Source organism: Xylaria bambusicola (assembly GCF_022495145.1).
Source record: "Xylaria bambusicola strain CBS 139988 unplaced genomic scaffold F5B22scaffold_3, whole genome shotgun sequence".
In the NCBI taxonomy this organism is placed as follows: Eukaryota; Fungi; Ascomycota; class Sordariomycetes; order Xylariales; family Xylariaceae; genus Xylaria; species Xylaria bambusicola.
In genome coordinates this window covers 817,466-831,893 of record NW_025953556.1, presented here as the reverse complement: position 1 = coordinate 831,893, position 14,428 = coordinate 817,466, and the positions used below count along the sequence as shown (strand labels likewise).

The following is a 14,428-nucleotide window of genomic DNA, read 5'->3' as shown; positions in this document are numbered from 1 at the left end:
ATGGGTACGTATCTAATCTAGGTACCTAGTAGGTGTATGCAGGTACCGTGCTAATTATAAGACTCCAAATCCAGCACCTTGTCACTTCTTGAGCCCCATCGGAAATGTCGGCTCGAGAATGGAGAAGTGCTGCTTTGCCTAGGGTGGTGTCGCCGAACCTTGCTCTACCTCCGTGAAAATGTTGCATACTTAGTTTATGGCGTTTGAGACTGATTTCCAAAAATGCAGAGCAGTGAAGCAGTGGTGATACCAATACAGTGCGGGGGCTGTGACACACTTGTATTCATACTATGCACTACCTAAGTATGCATTCTTAAGCAAGTACATTTGTAGAGCCCCAGCAAACAAGCTCATCTAAGTCAATGCTTAAGCAAGTACCGAGCAGTTGGATGGATGAGTCAAGATTCTGGGATTAGCTGAAATCCGGCATTGAGTTTCTGATTTCCATCTCGTTTCATTCTAAACGCTATGGCATCCCTTGCGAAACCCAAACCATGGCTTTGTAGCACCTGCTTGCGCCGAGCCAGCAGCATCACCCCATCTCGTCGCTTGTATACCACGGGCCGCAATGACCAGCCATTTCGAATGGCTGTGGTTGGCTCCGGCCCGGCCGGGTTCTATACAGCGTACAGAGTCATGTCCAAGATCCCACAGGCCAAGGTAGACATGTTCGAAGCGTTACCCGTGCCTTTTGGGCTGGTCCGCTTTGGTGTCGCCCCTGACCATCCCGAAGTGAAGGTATGATACGTTTTGTACATTCGCATCAACTTACACTAAGCTGCTACCCCTAGAACTGCCAAGACAAGTTTGACGAGGTCGCCAGCTCGCCGAACTTCACCTTCATTGGCAATGTGGCGATTGGCAACCAGGGCAACCATTTCCAAGGATGCACAATTCCTCTAGTATCTATAATGCGCCACTACGACGCCGTAGTGTTCGCATACGGTGCCTCAAAAGACAAGAAGCTAGGAATTCCCAACGAGTCTGAGCTGCGGGGTATCTACTCGGCGCGGGAGTTCGTCGGCTGGTACAACGGCCTGCCTGAATATGCTGACTTGGCTCCAGACCTCACGCAGGGCGAAGAGGCAGTTATCATTGGTCAGGGCAATGTTGCGCTCGACGTTGCGAGGATGTTGCTAGAGAACGTAGATGTGTTGCGGAAGTCAGACATCACCGAGTCTGCTATAGAAACCCTATCCAAAAGCCGCATCAAGCGAGTGCATATAGTCGGGCGAAGGGGCCCAATGCAGGTGTGTCTCATTAAGTCAATCCTCCTTTTCTGACTAGTATCCTTAATCGTTCCTACAGGCAGCTTTTACTATCAAAGAGGTGCGAGAGCTGATGAAACTGCACTCTGTTGCGTTCCATCCAGTCGACATGAGTCTTTTACCAGATGAACTGTCGAAGTTACCTCGAGCTCGGCGGCGGCTTATGGAGGTTCTAGTCAAAGGCTCAACGAGTCGGCTAGAGCATTCGAATAAGTCATGGTCACTCGATTTTTGTCTATCACCTACCGCGTTCAGCGGCACACCAGACGGTAGGGTGCAGAGTACAGTGTTCGAACGAACCTCACTTTCGTCACCTTTCGAGCAAGATTCCAGCGTCCAAACTCTGGGTGAAAAGCTAGAAATTCCATCGTCGGCAGTATTTCGCTCCATTGGTTATAAGTCGGTTGCCCTGCCCGGCTTTACTGAGGCAGGAATACCTTTCGATGATAGGAAAGGCGTGATTGGGAATGACGGGTTTGGTAGCGTCTTACAAGGTGATGAAAATGGCTCACTGATGTCTGGTGGGAAGAGTAAATTACCTGGGGTATACTGCGCTGGATGGGTGAAGAGGGGCCCTACGGGCGTCATCGCATCCACAATGGAAGACGCGTTCAGTACTGCCGGTGCCATTGCTGCTGACTGGTATGCCGGGCACCCATTCCTCAATTCTAGTGAGACTCATGGTTGGGAAGGGTTACGTGCCGAGGTTGACAAGGCCAAATGCCGAGTCATTCATTGGGATGACTGGAAGAAGATAGACAAAGCAGAGAGAGAACGCGGCCTGCTGACCGGTAAGGAAAGAGAAAAATTCACGAGCGCAGACGACATGTTGGCTGCTGCTCGCTAGTCACTAAGAATGAAGCCAAGCAATTCATCATATAATCAGGCCCTGACGGGCCAGTGTTACAAGTATATTATATGTTTGACTTATGAGCTCTTTAATTTCTCTGTCAGCTCCGGTACCTTTTCAAATAAATCACCCACCAACCCTACGTCAGCTACCTGGAATATCGGCGCATCGGGGTCTTTGTTAATGGCCGCAATGACTTTGCTATCCTTCATGCCAGCAAGATGCTGAATTGCGCCAGAGATGCCCACAGCCATATATAGCTGTGGTGCGACAACCTTACCGGTTTGGCCGACTTGTAAACTGTTGTCTGCATATCCGCTGTCGACAGCAGCACGCGAGGCACCAATGGCGGCCCCAATCGAGTCAGCAAACGGTTGCATAATTTTGTCAAAGTCTTCTTTAGACTTGAGACCCCGCCCACCAGAAACTACCTTGCCAGCAGTTGCTAAATCTGGGCGGTCCGATTTGGCCAAATCTTCTGAAACCCATTCCGACGTAGCTTCTGACTTGGGGTCAACACCATCCTCGACAGCGGCTGAGCCGCCTTGTATCTCGGCGGCGGGGAAGGCAGTGCCTCGGATAGTTATAATTTTAACGGAATCGGAGGACTCGACAGTCGCAATGGCGTTTCCAGCGTATATGGGTCGCACAAACGTGTTTTCGCTCTCGATAGCGGTGATATCGGAGATCTGTTGTGAATCGAGCAATGCGGCAACACGAGGCATCAGGCTCTTCCCGAATGCTGTGTGCCCCGCGATGACGTGGGTATAGCCTCCCTTCTTGATATTCTCGACAACCAAAGAAGCAAAGTTCTCTGGGAGGCCCTAACGAGCAGACAGATGAGCGTAAGTCTAATACAAATTGGTTCCCCGCACCCTCTAGTTGGTTGGTAGGTACCTACCTTGTCGTAAGCAGCATTGTCCACGGCAATAATCTTCTCGACACCCTCCACTTTGGCAGCTTCCTCTGCAACTGACTTGATGCTGCTGCCGGCCACGAAGCCGTGCACCGAGCCTCCAATTTTCTTGGCAGCAGTGATTGCGCTTAACGATCCGTGGTTCAGCTGGCCCTCGCGCTGTTCAAGGATGGCCAATGACGACAGCAACCTCTGGAAGGCGGATTGACTGAATGGGCCGGCCAGGGCAGAGGTAGATCGCGGTAAGGAGGTGACGCCGCGAAGGGCTAATCTTCTAGCAGCTGGAAACATCTTGTGTCGCGAATGGCTGGAGTATAGGGTATCATGTGCTTGCCTCCGAAAATAACAGATCTCGAAGGTCGAGATTCATCTACTTATTTCACCCAGTGCAAATCGATTATCTACCACCAACACCATACCTGCGGTTGTCGACGGCCCGCGTTCGGCTATGGCTGGCGGGATACCGAGGCTAAGTATACAGTTTGGATTTTGTATATATACAGTAAGGACCACACGGTACATACATACCTATGTACATACCTACCTAGGTAGTAGGTTGGCGAGTTGGGTATTTTGAGATGATACGCTAGCTAACTTTAGGTTAGGAGGTAGCTACCTACTTTTCTTGGTCGGTGCATACATAGTATTAGTAAGAGGTATAGGTACATTAAGTAAGTATAGCATGTACTATGTACTATGATCTAAGCCACAGTTGCAAATTCTAGCTCGTGGTGCAACGTGTGGCTGACAAAGCCATCTCCATGAGGTAGGTACCTACGCGCTTGCCTATTCTGTCCCTAGGTACCTACTTAGGTACTTACCTACCCTAACTTAGGTACTAAACAAGTCCCCCAGCTCACCTGCCCTAGCGTCTTACCCACCTAACGTGCCCACCAGACAGACGCCAACCGTAGCCTGTAAGTGGAGGGAAGTCACTACCTACCTACAGTACTGTTGTCCATCTTCTCCAGTCGCGCCGAAATTATTTCTCCAACCAGATACGCGATCGATCCAGCCTCATCATCGCCTATATCGTCTCTTGGTCCGAACATTCATCTATCAACGATAACCTAGAAAGGTTGCGATTTTCTTTACAGCTATTCTACATCTCCATGACTCGCCGCAGATAGAATTCTGGTAGCTGCGACACCGCGCCTTCACGTATTCTTAATTCTGAACTTTGGAATACCTCTTCGCCTTGGGTACCCCTGCCTTCTCGCCGTGCTTGAATCCAATCTAAGCTTCAACGCCAACAGCGAAGATGGAAGAGCAGGCCAGCTACGGCCCTCCAGCCAATGGAGCTTCCCCTGGCAGCAATCCGAATTTAGCGCAACCACATCAGCAAGCTGATGCAGCTTCTGCGCCTGGCCAGCCTGATGGTGAGTATGAGATGTCATCTGAGCTAATGCGACCTGTGGAATTTGGATGCTCATGCGCCCATTAGATATTCAGATGTCCGAGGGCCCATCAACCGACCCTGTTATTAAGCAAGACAGCACTACTCCTGCACCTACGGGTACCTCAGATAATCCCCTCGATGCGCCTCCAGCACCACCTGCTGAATCCACTCTAGCTAAAGAAGACGAGGAGATGGGCGATGCTTCCGCTGCGTCCAAGGATAAGGAACAAGCAGCCAAGGATGGTGAAGACGGCGCACCAGGCGCAGACGGTGCAGCACAAGAGGCCAAATCGAAAGAAAGCATTGAGAATGCTGCTAGAGAACACTTGATATCTCAAACCCACGCCATTGTACTCCCAAGTTACAGCACATGGTTCGACATGAACGACATCAATAACATAGAGCGCAAGGCCTTGCCTGAGTTCTTCAACAGCAGGAATCGAAGCAAGACACCCCATGTCTATAAGGATTATCGCGACTTTATGATCAACACTTACCGGTTAAACCCCGTGGAATACTTGACAGTCACTGCGTGCCGACGTAACCTAGCTGGTGATGTATGCGCCATAATGCGTGTGCATGCCTTTCTAGAGCAATGGGGCTTGATCAACTACCAGGTACTATCTGCTGTCGTGCATCTCTAGTCATATACTCACAACATACAGGTCGACGCGGATCAGCGTCCTTCCCAAGTCGGTCCCCCCTTCACCGGGCACTTCAAGGTCATCTGTGACACTCCTCGTGGACTTCAGCCTTGGCAGCCTGCAGCAGATCCGATTCTACTGGAAGGCAAGAAAAATTCTGACACGGACCAAAAAGCTCATGCGGCCGCCACTGCTGCTGGTGAACGAAACCTCGAGATCGGCCGCAACATCTATGAAGCTAATGCGAAAGGCACAAAAGTCACCAAAACCGAGAACAAACCTAACGGCGAATCAGCCACTAACGGTACCGATGATGGTCTGAAGGGCCCCATTGCGAAGGTCTTTTGTCAAACTTGCGGCATTGACTGTACGCGTCTTTATTACCACCTTCCCGAGGCGAAGGCTGCGGACAAGACTAAGCATGACGTCTGCTCGACATGTTATTTGGAGGGGCGCATACCGAGCAACCAAACAAACAACCAATTTGTTCGAGTGGAAAACAAAGCTTACTCTACTGTTCTCGAACGCGATGCTCCATGGAGCGATGCTGAGATTCTCCGACTTCTTGAAGGGCTTGAGCAATATGATGACGATTGGTCTGAAATTGCCGAACATGTTGGAACCCGGACCAGAGAAGAATGCGTCTTGCAATTCCTTCAATTAGATATCGAAGACAAATACCTTGAGTCAGAAGCTCCCGTCCGAGCTCCGATAGGTATGCCTATGCTGGGAAGCCATGGTGGCTTCCTTCCTTTCAGCCAGACTGATAATCCAGTTATGTCCGTCATTGCCTTCCTCGCTAGTCTTGCCGATCCAAAATCAACTGCAGCGGCCGCAAAGAAATCTGTTGAGGAGCTTCAACAGGGACTGCGTAAACGGATCGAAGGTGGCGATGCGACAAAGGTAAATGGAAAAGGCAAAGAGAAAGAAGGAGATTCAATGGAGATCGATATTCAGCAAGAAACCACTACTACCACTACTACCACCACCACCACAACTACCAATACCCTTGCGACCATACCGCTAGCAGCTATGGGAGCGAGAGCCGGAGGGCTAGCATCTCATGAAGAACGAGAAATGACTCGTCTACTGTCCGCCGCAGTCAATGTTACCCTCCAGAAGATGGAATTGAAGCTCAAATATTTCGATGAGATGGAGAGTATTCTCCAAGCTGAGCGACGTGAGCTTGAGCGGGGCAGGCAGCAGCTATTCCTTGATCGCTTAGCATTCAAGAGACGGGTTCGCGAGGCCCAGAATGGGTCGAACTCTGGAGGTGACTTGAAGAGTACCGAAATGAATGGCACCAGTCTGACATTCATGTCCGCTCCAGCTGCGGGTGCTGTTCAGCCTCTGAGTAGCGATGGAGCTATCAAAAGCTACGAAGCCTAGGGAGCCTGGAGGCATCTGTATTACCAATATGCGGCAGAGGCGAATGCGCGGTCGGGTGCAGGTGGCGAATCAATGGGATATCTTTAAGGGACAAGGTCTGGCTTTGTGATTCATACATTTAAACTGCTCATGTTTCTAATACGGCGTTTCATCTCGGGCCTTTGGCACAGTACATTGTTTTCTCCCATGTTTATCAGAAGTAGTGTCATTCAATAAATGTACCACCATTATTGCCGGTGCACAACAATCGGTTACTCGCTCGAAGCGACGAAGATTTAGCGAATAAAAGTGATAGCTACCAACAGGACATAACTTAACAATGTCTGAAGTTTATCACAACGAAATTACGTATTGCAGACTTTCATGGACTCAATCCACAGTGCCTACAGATGAACTACTACTGTTGTTTCCCTAGTGCGATCCCTTCGAGCCTGTCACTATACAGATATATAGTTCATCCTCTTCGTGCCTTCATCTTCACAGCTTTCATGCTGTCATACGCAGAACTTAAGACCTCGTCTCTTACTTCTTTCTCATGTCAGTTTCACCACGAAGTATAGCCCATAGTAGTGCCTCGGCGTCTACGCTAGTCTTGATGTCCAGATACTCGGCGTCTCGTTCTAGTCTGTGCTCGGCGCGGATGCGAGATCTCATGGCTGCTATGCTATCGGGATAGTGCTGGGACCCGGTGGATGCCATGGCTTCTTCTACGTCTCTGTCGATAGACTCTAAATTTAGCCCGTCGTCGTCTGCTTGTTCTTTTACTTCCTGTATGTAGTCCTCGTCATCTTCATCTTCATCTTCACGAGGGTCGGACTCGTAGGAGGAAGAGCTGGATGGGTCTCTCGGGGAAGGGAAAACATCATCAGTTTCATGGCTTCCGGGACAGCTGTTTATACCACTGTCGATGCCAACTGTCTGGAAGCCGAGCGCAGCTTCGACTGCGTCGTAGCTCATGATATCGTAGTCTTCATCTTCTTCGCTTCCTTCCTCCTCTTGTCCAGCATCGTCTGTATTTATATCGCTGGCATCAGCAGTGCTCATCTGCTCGTCTATGTCCAGGTCTTCTTCGCCGTCATCGTTGTCCTGGCCTTCCCTATCTTCGTCGTGGTCGTCATCATCTTCTTCGATTCCATCATCCACAACGTTCAACTGCAGTCTCCTCGCGCAACGTGCCCAGAACTCCTTAGCGTTGTGTCGCATGCCCAGAGATGACACCGCCGCTCTCACATCCTCATCTCGGATCCGCGGGCGCAGGTTCCTTCGAGCATCGTCAAGGCTCCTCGTCCGGGTACGGGACTCCGCTACATACGCGGCCGCAAATATCAAGCGTCTGGTGACACTCAGCGCCAGCGCGTGGAAGTCTGCGAGCGCCGTGGCTTGAATCGCGGGTAGCTTGTCTTCCTCGGCCACGGCGCGCCAATTGCCGTCAGCAATAGTCGAGTTCATGAACAACCGGTCTGACAGCTGAAGCCAATTCTCAACATGGAAAAGCTGGAGAAACGGCATTTCCTCCAAGCTTCTGTCCCACTCCCCCTCCTCCACATCATCCTCTCCTTCTTGTTCTCTCTTTATGCGTAATTGTTTCTTTAGGCGTGGTTGGTCGTCCCATTCCCTTCGATTTGCCATTGTTATTTCAGAGTCTTGCACTTGTTCATCCCGTCCCTGCCGCTCATTATGCCTGCGAAGCGTCATTTCTAGAATCGTCGCGAGCGGGCTAGTGATCAGCCACCGCGCGCCCCAGCGCTCCCTCTCGACTTCCTCTTCGTGTGCCTCCTGGCGCAGGGCCAGTGCATCGGCAACAGCCTCCAGCGAGGCGGCGCACTCGGCGCCGATCTCCACCGCGGCAGGGATACCAACGGGTTGCAGAGAGGCGGGCTGAGGAGGAGCTCCTGCCTTCCCCTCACTGCCACGCGGAGGCCGCTTAGCTGCATCGAGAAAGACCAGGTACTGTTGCACCTCGAGTTCGCTCTTGGTCCCGATTCGTACGGCTATGCGCGCCACGTCGTCCCTCCCAAGCCGGCTCACGGCTGCGAAGAAGGCGTTCTTCTCCGCGCCACTCCACACTACCGCCCCGATCTGTGTTGGAGCTGACTCGGAATCGGAGTCGTAGTGTTCTTCTTCATTCTTGATGAGCCCCGACGCCGCATCTTGGATGTCTTGGTTGAGCAGGCTGAGGTAGGCAGCGTTAAAGTCACCTTTTCTGCGCTTGAGCGATGGCAGAGCCCCGCGCGCAATCAAGGTTTCCGCCTGTCGCTTCTTATTCACGAGCGGACTTTCTCGTCTAGACGATCTGATGATCTCCTCGTCTGAGTCTATGTCCATGACCTCTGCCTATATCTTCGTCTTTTGGGGCAATGCATGTATACGAAGTTTATGCATTTATACCATATTGTCAGTGAAGTTCTCAGTTGCATGAAGAACTTCACTCACACTGGATGTCTCAGTTTAGCCAACAGGGACATGCAGCAAAGACGGTATCGTTTTCCTGAGCAAATGGCTTCAACAAGTTCCATTTATAGGACTTGCTCAAAGGAAGGTCGGACGCTCGAGTAAAGAGTTCGGGCAATGATGAGCTCCAGATGGCAACTCACGTAGAAAACTTGCCTAAGTTTAGGTACCCGGGTATTTAGAAGAATGGTAGGTACCTAATCAAGGCTAGGGCTGGCAGGGGTGATATCCCGCTAAAGTCGCAAGTACACATGTACTCCATCGATGGAATTTTTCCCGGTTGCTTCCACAGGTGGGAAATAGGTATTAACTTTAAGATATCAAATTTTCCTGAGCAGATGAGATAGATACGCTGAGAGTATAAAGGTCCAGTGATTTATCTACGAGCCTCGCTTGTATGGTTGGCTCGCAAGATTAAATTATGTGAGAGTGGCTATTACCTTGGTTGTAAGATAAGTCCCATTACAGAAATATACTGTATGCTAAATACCAGCATATTCCAATCAGTGCTGAAATCTCAATACACTCATCATCCGAAATCGACTCACCACTGCTTATAGTACCTAGTCAATGCAACAAGCATAAAGTGCCATGTCCCGGCTTCTGTCGCGATGGGCATTGACGGCAAGACCGTCCACTCTATTGAGGCCCACGGGGCTGTCACGGATGAGGCTTTTTGCCTCGCCTACGAGAGGTTCACAACAGCCCACGCCCCAACCAGTGCGCCTCCGTGAGTACCAGGAGGAATGCATCCAATCTGTGCTTTCATCTTTGCAAAGTGGTCACAAGCGGATTGGTATATCGCTAGCGACGGGAGCCGGGAAAACTGTAGTTTTTACTCAATTGATCGATCGCATCAAGCCCAGCTCCAAGTATGCGACAAGAACGCTGATCCTGGCTCATCGAAGAGAGCTCGTCGAACAGGCGGCGCGGCATTGCAGCAACGCTTATCCCGGGAAAACCGTCGAGATTGAAATGGGGAATATGCATGCTTCTGGTCAGGCAGATATCACTATCGCCAGCATCCAAAGTATCACATCTGGAGATCGAATCAGCAAGTTTGACCCCAAGCTTTTCAAGCTCGTACTTGTAGATGAAGCTCATCATATTGTGGCGCCGGGCTACTTACACACATTGGAGCATTTCGGCCTTGATCAGAAAAAGAAAGAGTCCCCGTTTCTCGTCGGTGTTTCTGCCACTTTCTCCCGCTTCGATGGGCTTCGACTTGGCGCCGCCATAGATGAGATTGTATATCACAAGGACTATGTCGACATGATAGGAGAGAAGTGGCTATCTGACGTACTTTTCACAACTGTTGAATCCACTGCAGACATATCCAGGGTGAAAAATGGCGCGAACGGGGATTTCCAGCCCGGCGAGCTCTCCAAAGTTGTCAATACAGATCAGATCAACCAGATTACCGTTCGCAGTTGGCTAGCAAGGGCCGGCAATAGAAAATCTACACTAGTTTTCTGCGTAGACCTTGCTCATGTCGCTGGCCTGACAAGAACCTTTCGACAGTATGGCATTGATGCCAGGTATGTGACAGGGGACACGCCCAAGACTGATCGGAGCGATCGCTTGGAAGCTTTCAAGAAAGGCGAATTCCCCGTCCTCGTAAACTGCGGCGTTTTCACTGAAGGTACCGACATTCCCAACATCGACTGCGTCGTGCTGGGGAGGCCAACGCGCTCTCGTAACCTTTTGGTGCAGATGATTGGCAGAGGAATGAGACTGCATCCTGGTAAAAAGAATTGCCATATCATTGATATGGTGTCTAGCCTTGCGGGTGGTATCGTAACTACCCCAACGCTTTTTGGTTTAGACCCATCTGAACTGGTCAAGGAAGCCTCCGTAGATGCTATGAAGAGCCTGAAAGAGGGCAAGGAAGCGGAGAAGATAAGAGACCAGGTTGTATTAGGAGCGAATCAAACCGAACCCGGTGCACAAATTGATGGCAATGTCACTTTCACAGAGTATGACTCAGTATTAGATCTTATCGCGGATTCGAGCGGCGAGCAACACATTCGATCCATTAGCAACAATGCCTGGGTCCAAGTTGGACCTCATCGATATATACTCTCTGGTCCGCAAGGGACATACATCAGACTCGAGGGGATCGAGAGAGAAACATCAGACCAAGACCCAGCTCAAGCCCAATTTATTGCTTTCGAAATCCGTGCCTTGCCAAAAGGAGTATCTAAGTCACCTTTTGCAGCGCCTCGAGAACTCCTTCGAGCTGCCACGTTCGTCGATGCCGTACACGGCGCTGATAAATACGCCTCTGAGAAATATCCCCATATGCTCATTTCGAGACACATGAATTGGCGTAAAGGGCCGCCGACGGACGGGCAACTTAAAATGCTCAACAAGTTACGCGGGGAAAATGAACAGCTCAAGGTGACAGACCTCAGCAAAGGCAAAGCAGCGGATATGATCACCAAAGTGCGGCACGGGGCGCGAGGTCGATTCGCAATGCTCGAGGCAGATAGGCGAAGGGTACAGAAACAAGCCTCATTACGAGAGCAGGAAAAAGCTATGAGGCTCCGAGAGCAGGTCGCGGTCGGGCCACTGATGGCATAGTTAGACTGAATGGTCAATGGTACATGGTAAATAGCAAATGGTAAATGGTAAATGGTGATTGGTAAATGGATCAATCAAGGGACGGGTAGAGGTGGGTGCAGCGTAGCAAACACCACCGCTAAGCAGCGATATTGTTCGTCAAATTGTTCCGCCACGGCGGCGATGAGCACAGAGCGTGTCGCGAGGTGTTTGTGTTACTATTCCCGTGTGTTCTCAAGTATTTTTGTATTTATGTATTCATGTTTTGCGGTTTCCGTGGAACTGGTTGCGCAGTCCCTCCTTCCTAATCTCATCATCTGTCGACGCGACTCGACTCGACTCGTTCCTCCCCTCCCGGAAACTCGACAAGAGACAATGAGTACTTTCAACCCAACTTCTCAAACCTGAATCCCCGAATTCGTTCGATTTGCCCTCTTCGCAAATTCAAAGACTCCCCCATGACACCCTACAGAAATCAAGTCCACCTGCACCTGCAATCTTGCTGATAGCAGCCTCTCAAGCACGCTGTCACCCTCCCCTATCTTCGAACGTAGGTCTAGGATCACCAGCCCAACGGTCCTTCAAGTCGAAGCTGTAGTACTGATCCTGAAATCCACTCAACAAGAAAAACTTGAGAATGCCGTCTTCTTTGTCGGGATCACGAGTCACTAGTTCCATGGGCCCTGAGATGAGACGCCCGGACGATAGTGTGATTCTTACAGCTACTGGCCCTTCACCGTCGTTATGGCCTGAGTCTGCGCTCCGTACTTCCTCTTCTGCTTCTTCAAAGACGCGCCGAGTGCGGTTCAATGTCGCATCAGCGATACCCATCGCGGCAAACCCTACCTGTAGAACCCAAGATGCCAGCCACACACCATGTACCAATTCCAACAGCCACTCCAACGGCACTCAAGTAGGCTCTGGCTCTACGTTGCCGACATCAAACTCTTCTATTACAAGCACGCCTCCTCCGAGGGCTATCGACATTACTGCTTGCGAAATTTTTGAGCCATATTACCCCAGATGGCATGCGTACCCTCCCATCATCCCCACAAAGTTTGACACACGAGCGCCCCCGCCTCCTCTGAGAGGGCCATCATTCAATCCCACCGACCAGTTCCTAGATCAATCGCGTGACTTTCAAAGCTGGATAGAACAGAAGAACGCTGAGAGGATTCAGCTTCGATATACGCCTCTCTATGAGAGCCTATTGAAGGAGCAACGAATCCAACAGCATATAGCCGACCATGGTTCTACACCTAGGATTCGTACAGATGCCCGAATGAAGCTGGTACAAATCAGAAAGGTAATGACCAAAGAACGGGAGAAGATTGCTCCGGCAGAGCGACAATATATTAAAGACATTGAAAAGGGGATGGCGGCTTTTGACAGCATTGACAACCATGAGCAGACGGCATCTAGCCAGCGTCGTCTGTCTGCGGCGCCGCCAGTAGAAACGAAAAGCTCTTTATCGAAAGTTGAACGCCTACTTGGCTCAGATGGTTCTTGCCCCTCGATTTCAAGCTGGAACCAACGCTGTCAATCCATCCCTGACAAATCCTCATATGAAAGAATGAAATCGATAGAGCCGGACAGCGGTAGGTCAAAAATACCGCCAACCCTGCCGTTACCACCGCCAGAGCCGGACCAAAAGTTATCAGTGATGGTTGAAACGACCACGCCCTGGCCGGACAAGCCATTCAAGGTCCTCATACCCGATTGGTTTCCTATTGCTATAGCCCAAAGACATATTGAGTTGCAAGGCCGTACAGTTAAGGAGTGTTACGTCAATCTTCTCAATCACATTAGCCGACTAGAGTCAGCCAAAAGTCAAATAGAATACAAGAAGAACCATCCTAGTGAAGGTAAGTCGTTCTCAGTGCATTGGAACATCCCACAAGGTTTTCGGCACCCGCCGCCCCTTTCTTTTTTTTCCCTTAGGCCGGTTCTGGTCTCGCACATATTGCCCACTGTATCCTTGGCCCATGCCCTTCACATACCTGCGATATTCATCAACACTAATATCGGAATTTTGCAGGGGGCATAATCGTAAAGGAGAACAGCTGGGACAAGAATTGGCACGAACCGAATAACGGTTGGCGCCACGAGAAGCAAAGAAGGCTAGGCGGATACTGGAAATGTAATAAAGGACCAAGAGCATTGCCCGCTGAAAAAAACTGCACCCTCTGCTTAGAGACTAAGACAGCACCCCCAGTCAACCCTTCCCCCGTGGCGCAACTCGATGATATCATGAGGCATATCAACGAGGCTATGGCAGTTGTAGCCGAGAGCGACAAGGCAAAGTTGTTGAAGCTTAGGTCCAGCAAAAAGCCGTCGGGTCTTGAGACACCCGGGCTGTTGGTTGATGAGACTGTGAAGATATGGGCTCATCAGGATAATCCACTCACCACGATAGAGCCTGAGACTATCCCAATCAGTGCCCGTCAGCCCTGGATCAACTACAACCCCCTCAGGGGTATAGATGACTCGGAAGATGCTGTAGCAGCAACTAAGATACATCTTCAGCCAGGGGCTGTCGAGCAACAGGAACAAAAACAGCCCGACGATAAAGACACCAACAAAAGCAAGGACAAATGCGTCTCTCAAGCGCATCATAATGCTTAAAATACCATGGCATATAGCTTTCCATTGTTGCTACAGGCCCGCACAAGGTGAACCGGTTATGTCGCGCCCCTGCTTTCCTAACACCGAGGCAGTTTTTCTAACCTTCCGCTCTATTACTAGAGGAATGAATACTATATAACTTTCTCAAACTCTTATAATTCACGTCGCACGTGTCGGTACACTCGCAGCGGGTTACGGCCACTCTCAATCAGTAAAAATTGGCTTAGACTCTTTTCCTCAGACATGCTGCAATAGGCGCTCGCTTCTCTGGCAAAAGAAGGCATCACACCCAACTCTACTTCAGATTTCAGGTGTTGTTTTTCT

General features: G+C 50.3%; 6 protein-coding genes across 6 annotated transcripts; 4 read left to right on the top strand and 2 right to left on the bottom strand.

Annotated features, from left to right (window-relative positions):
- Positions 1 to 105: 105 nt before the first annotated feature.
- Positions 106 to 2,178, top strand: F5B22DRAFT_588413 (uncharacterized protein). The gene is made up of 3 exons (XM_047973667.1): positions 106 to 738; positions 792 to 1,250; positions 1,309 to 2,178. The coding sequence occupies exons 1-3, from the start codon at positions 469 to 471 to the stop codon at positions 2,113 to 2,115; spliced, it is 1,536 nt and encodes a 511-aa protein (XP_047835299.1). The 5' UTR covers positions 106 to 468; the 3' UTR covers positions 2,116 to 2,178.
- Positions 2,139 to 3,454, bottom strand: F5B22DRAFT_588411 (electron transfer flavoprotein domain-containing protein). The gene is made up of 2 exons (XM_047973666.1): positions 3,020 to 3,454; positions 2,139 to 2,942 (listed from the first exon to the last, which is right to left on the bottom strand). The coding sequence occupies exons 1-2, from the start codon at positions 3,323 to 3,325 to the stop codon at positions 2,196 to 2,198; spliced, it is 1,053 nt and encodes a 350-aa protein (XP_047835298.1). The 5' UTR covers positions 3,326 to 3,454; the 3' UTR covers positions 2,139 to 2,195.
- A 461-nt stretch (positions 3,455 to 3,915) lies between these two features.
- F5B22DRAFT_261026 (putative RSC complex subunit) lies at positions 3,916 to 6,727 on the top strand. Its single transcript, XM_047970094.1, has 3 exons — positions 3,916 to 4,413; positions 4,479 to 5,050; positions 5,099 to 6,727. The coding sequence occupies exons 1-3, from the start codon at positions 4,296 to 4,298 to the stop codon at positions 6,464 to 6,466; spliced, it is 2,058 nt and encodes a 685-aa protein (XP_047835297.1). The 5' UTR covers positions 3,916 to 4,295; the 3' UTR covers positions 6,467 to 6,727.
- F5B22DRAFT_261060 (uncharacterized protein) lies at positions 6,728 to 9,415 on the bottom strand. The gene has a single exon (XM_047970097.1). The coding sequence runs from the start codon at positions 8,789 to 8,791 to the stop codon at positions 6,989 to 6,991; it is 1,803 nt and encodes a 600-aa protein (XP_047835296.1). The 5' UTR covers positions 8,792 to 9,415; the 3' UTR covers positions 6,728 to 6,988.
- Position 9,416: 1 nt separating this feature from the next.
- F5B22DRAFT_261059 (P-loop containing nucleoside triphosphate hydrolase protein) lies at positions 9,417 to 11,808 on the top strand. Its single transcript, XM_047970096.1, has one exon. The coding sequence runs from the start codon at positions 9,509 to 9,511 to the stop codon at positions 11,498 to 11,500; it is 1,992 nt and encodes a 663-aa protein (XP_047835295.1). The 5' UTR covers positions 9,417 to 9,508; the 3' UTR covers positions 11,501 to 11,808.
- F5B22DRAFT_261029 (uncharacterized protein) lies at positions 11,809 to 14,418 on the top strand. Its single transcript, XM_047970095.1, has 3 exons — positions 11,809 to 13,344; positions 13,518 to 14,151; positions 14,225 to 14,418. The coding sequence occupies exons 1-2, from the start codon at positions 12,117 to 12,119 to the stop codon at positions 14,102 to 14,104; spliced, it is 1,815 nt and encodes a 604-aa protein (XP_047835294.1). The 5' UTR covers positions 11,809 to 12,116; the 3' UTR covers positions 14,105 to 14,151; positions 14,225 to 14,418.
- The last annotated feature ends 10 nt before the right edge of the window (positions 14,419 to 14,428 follow it).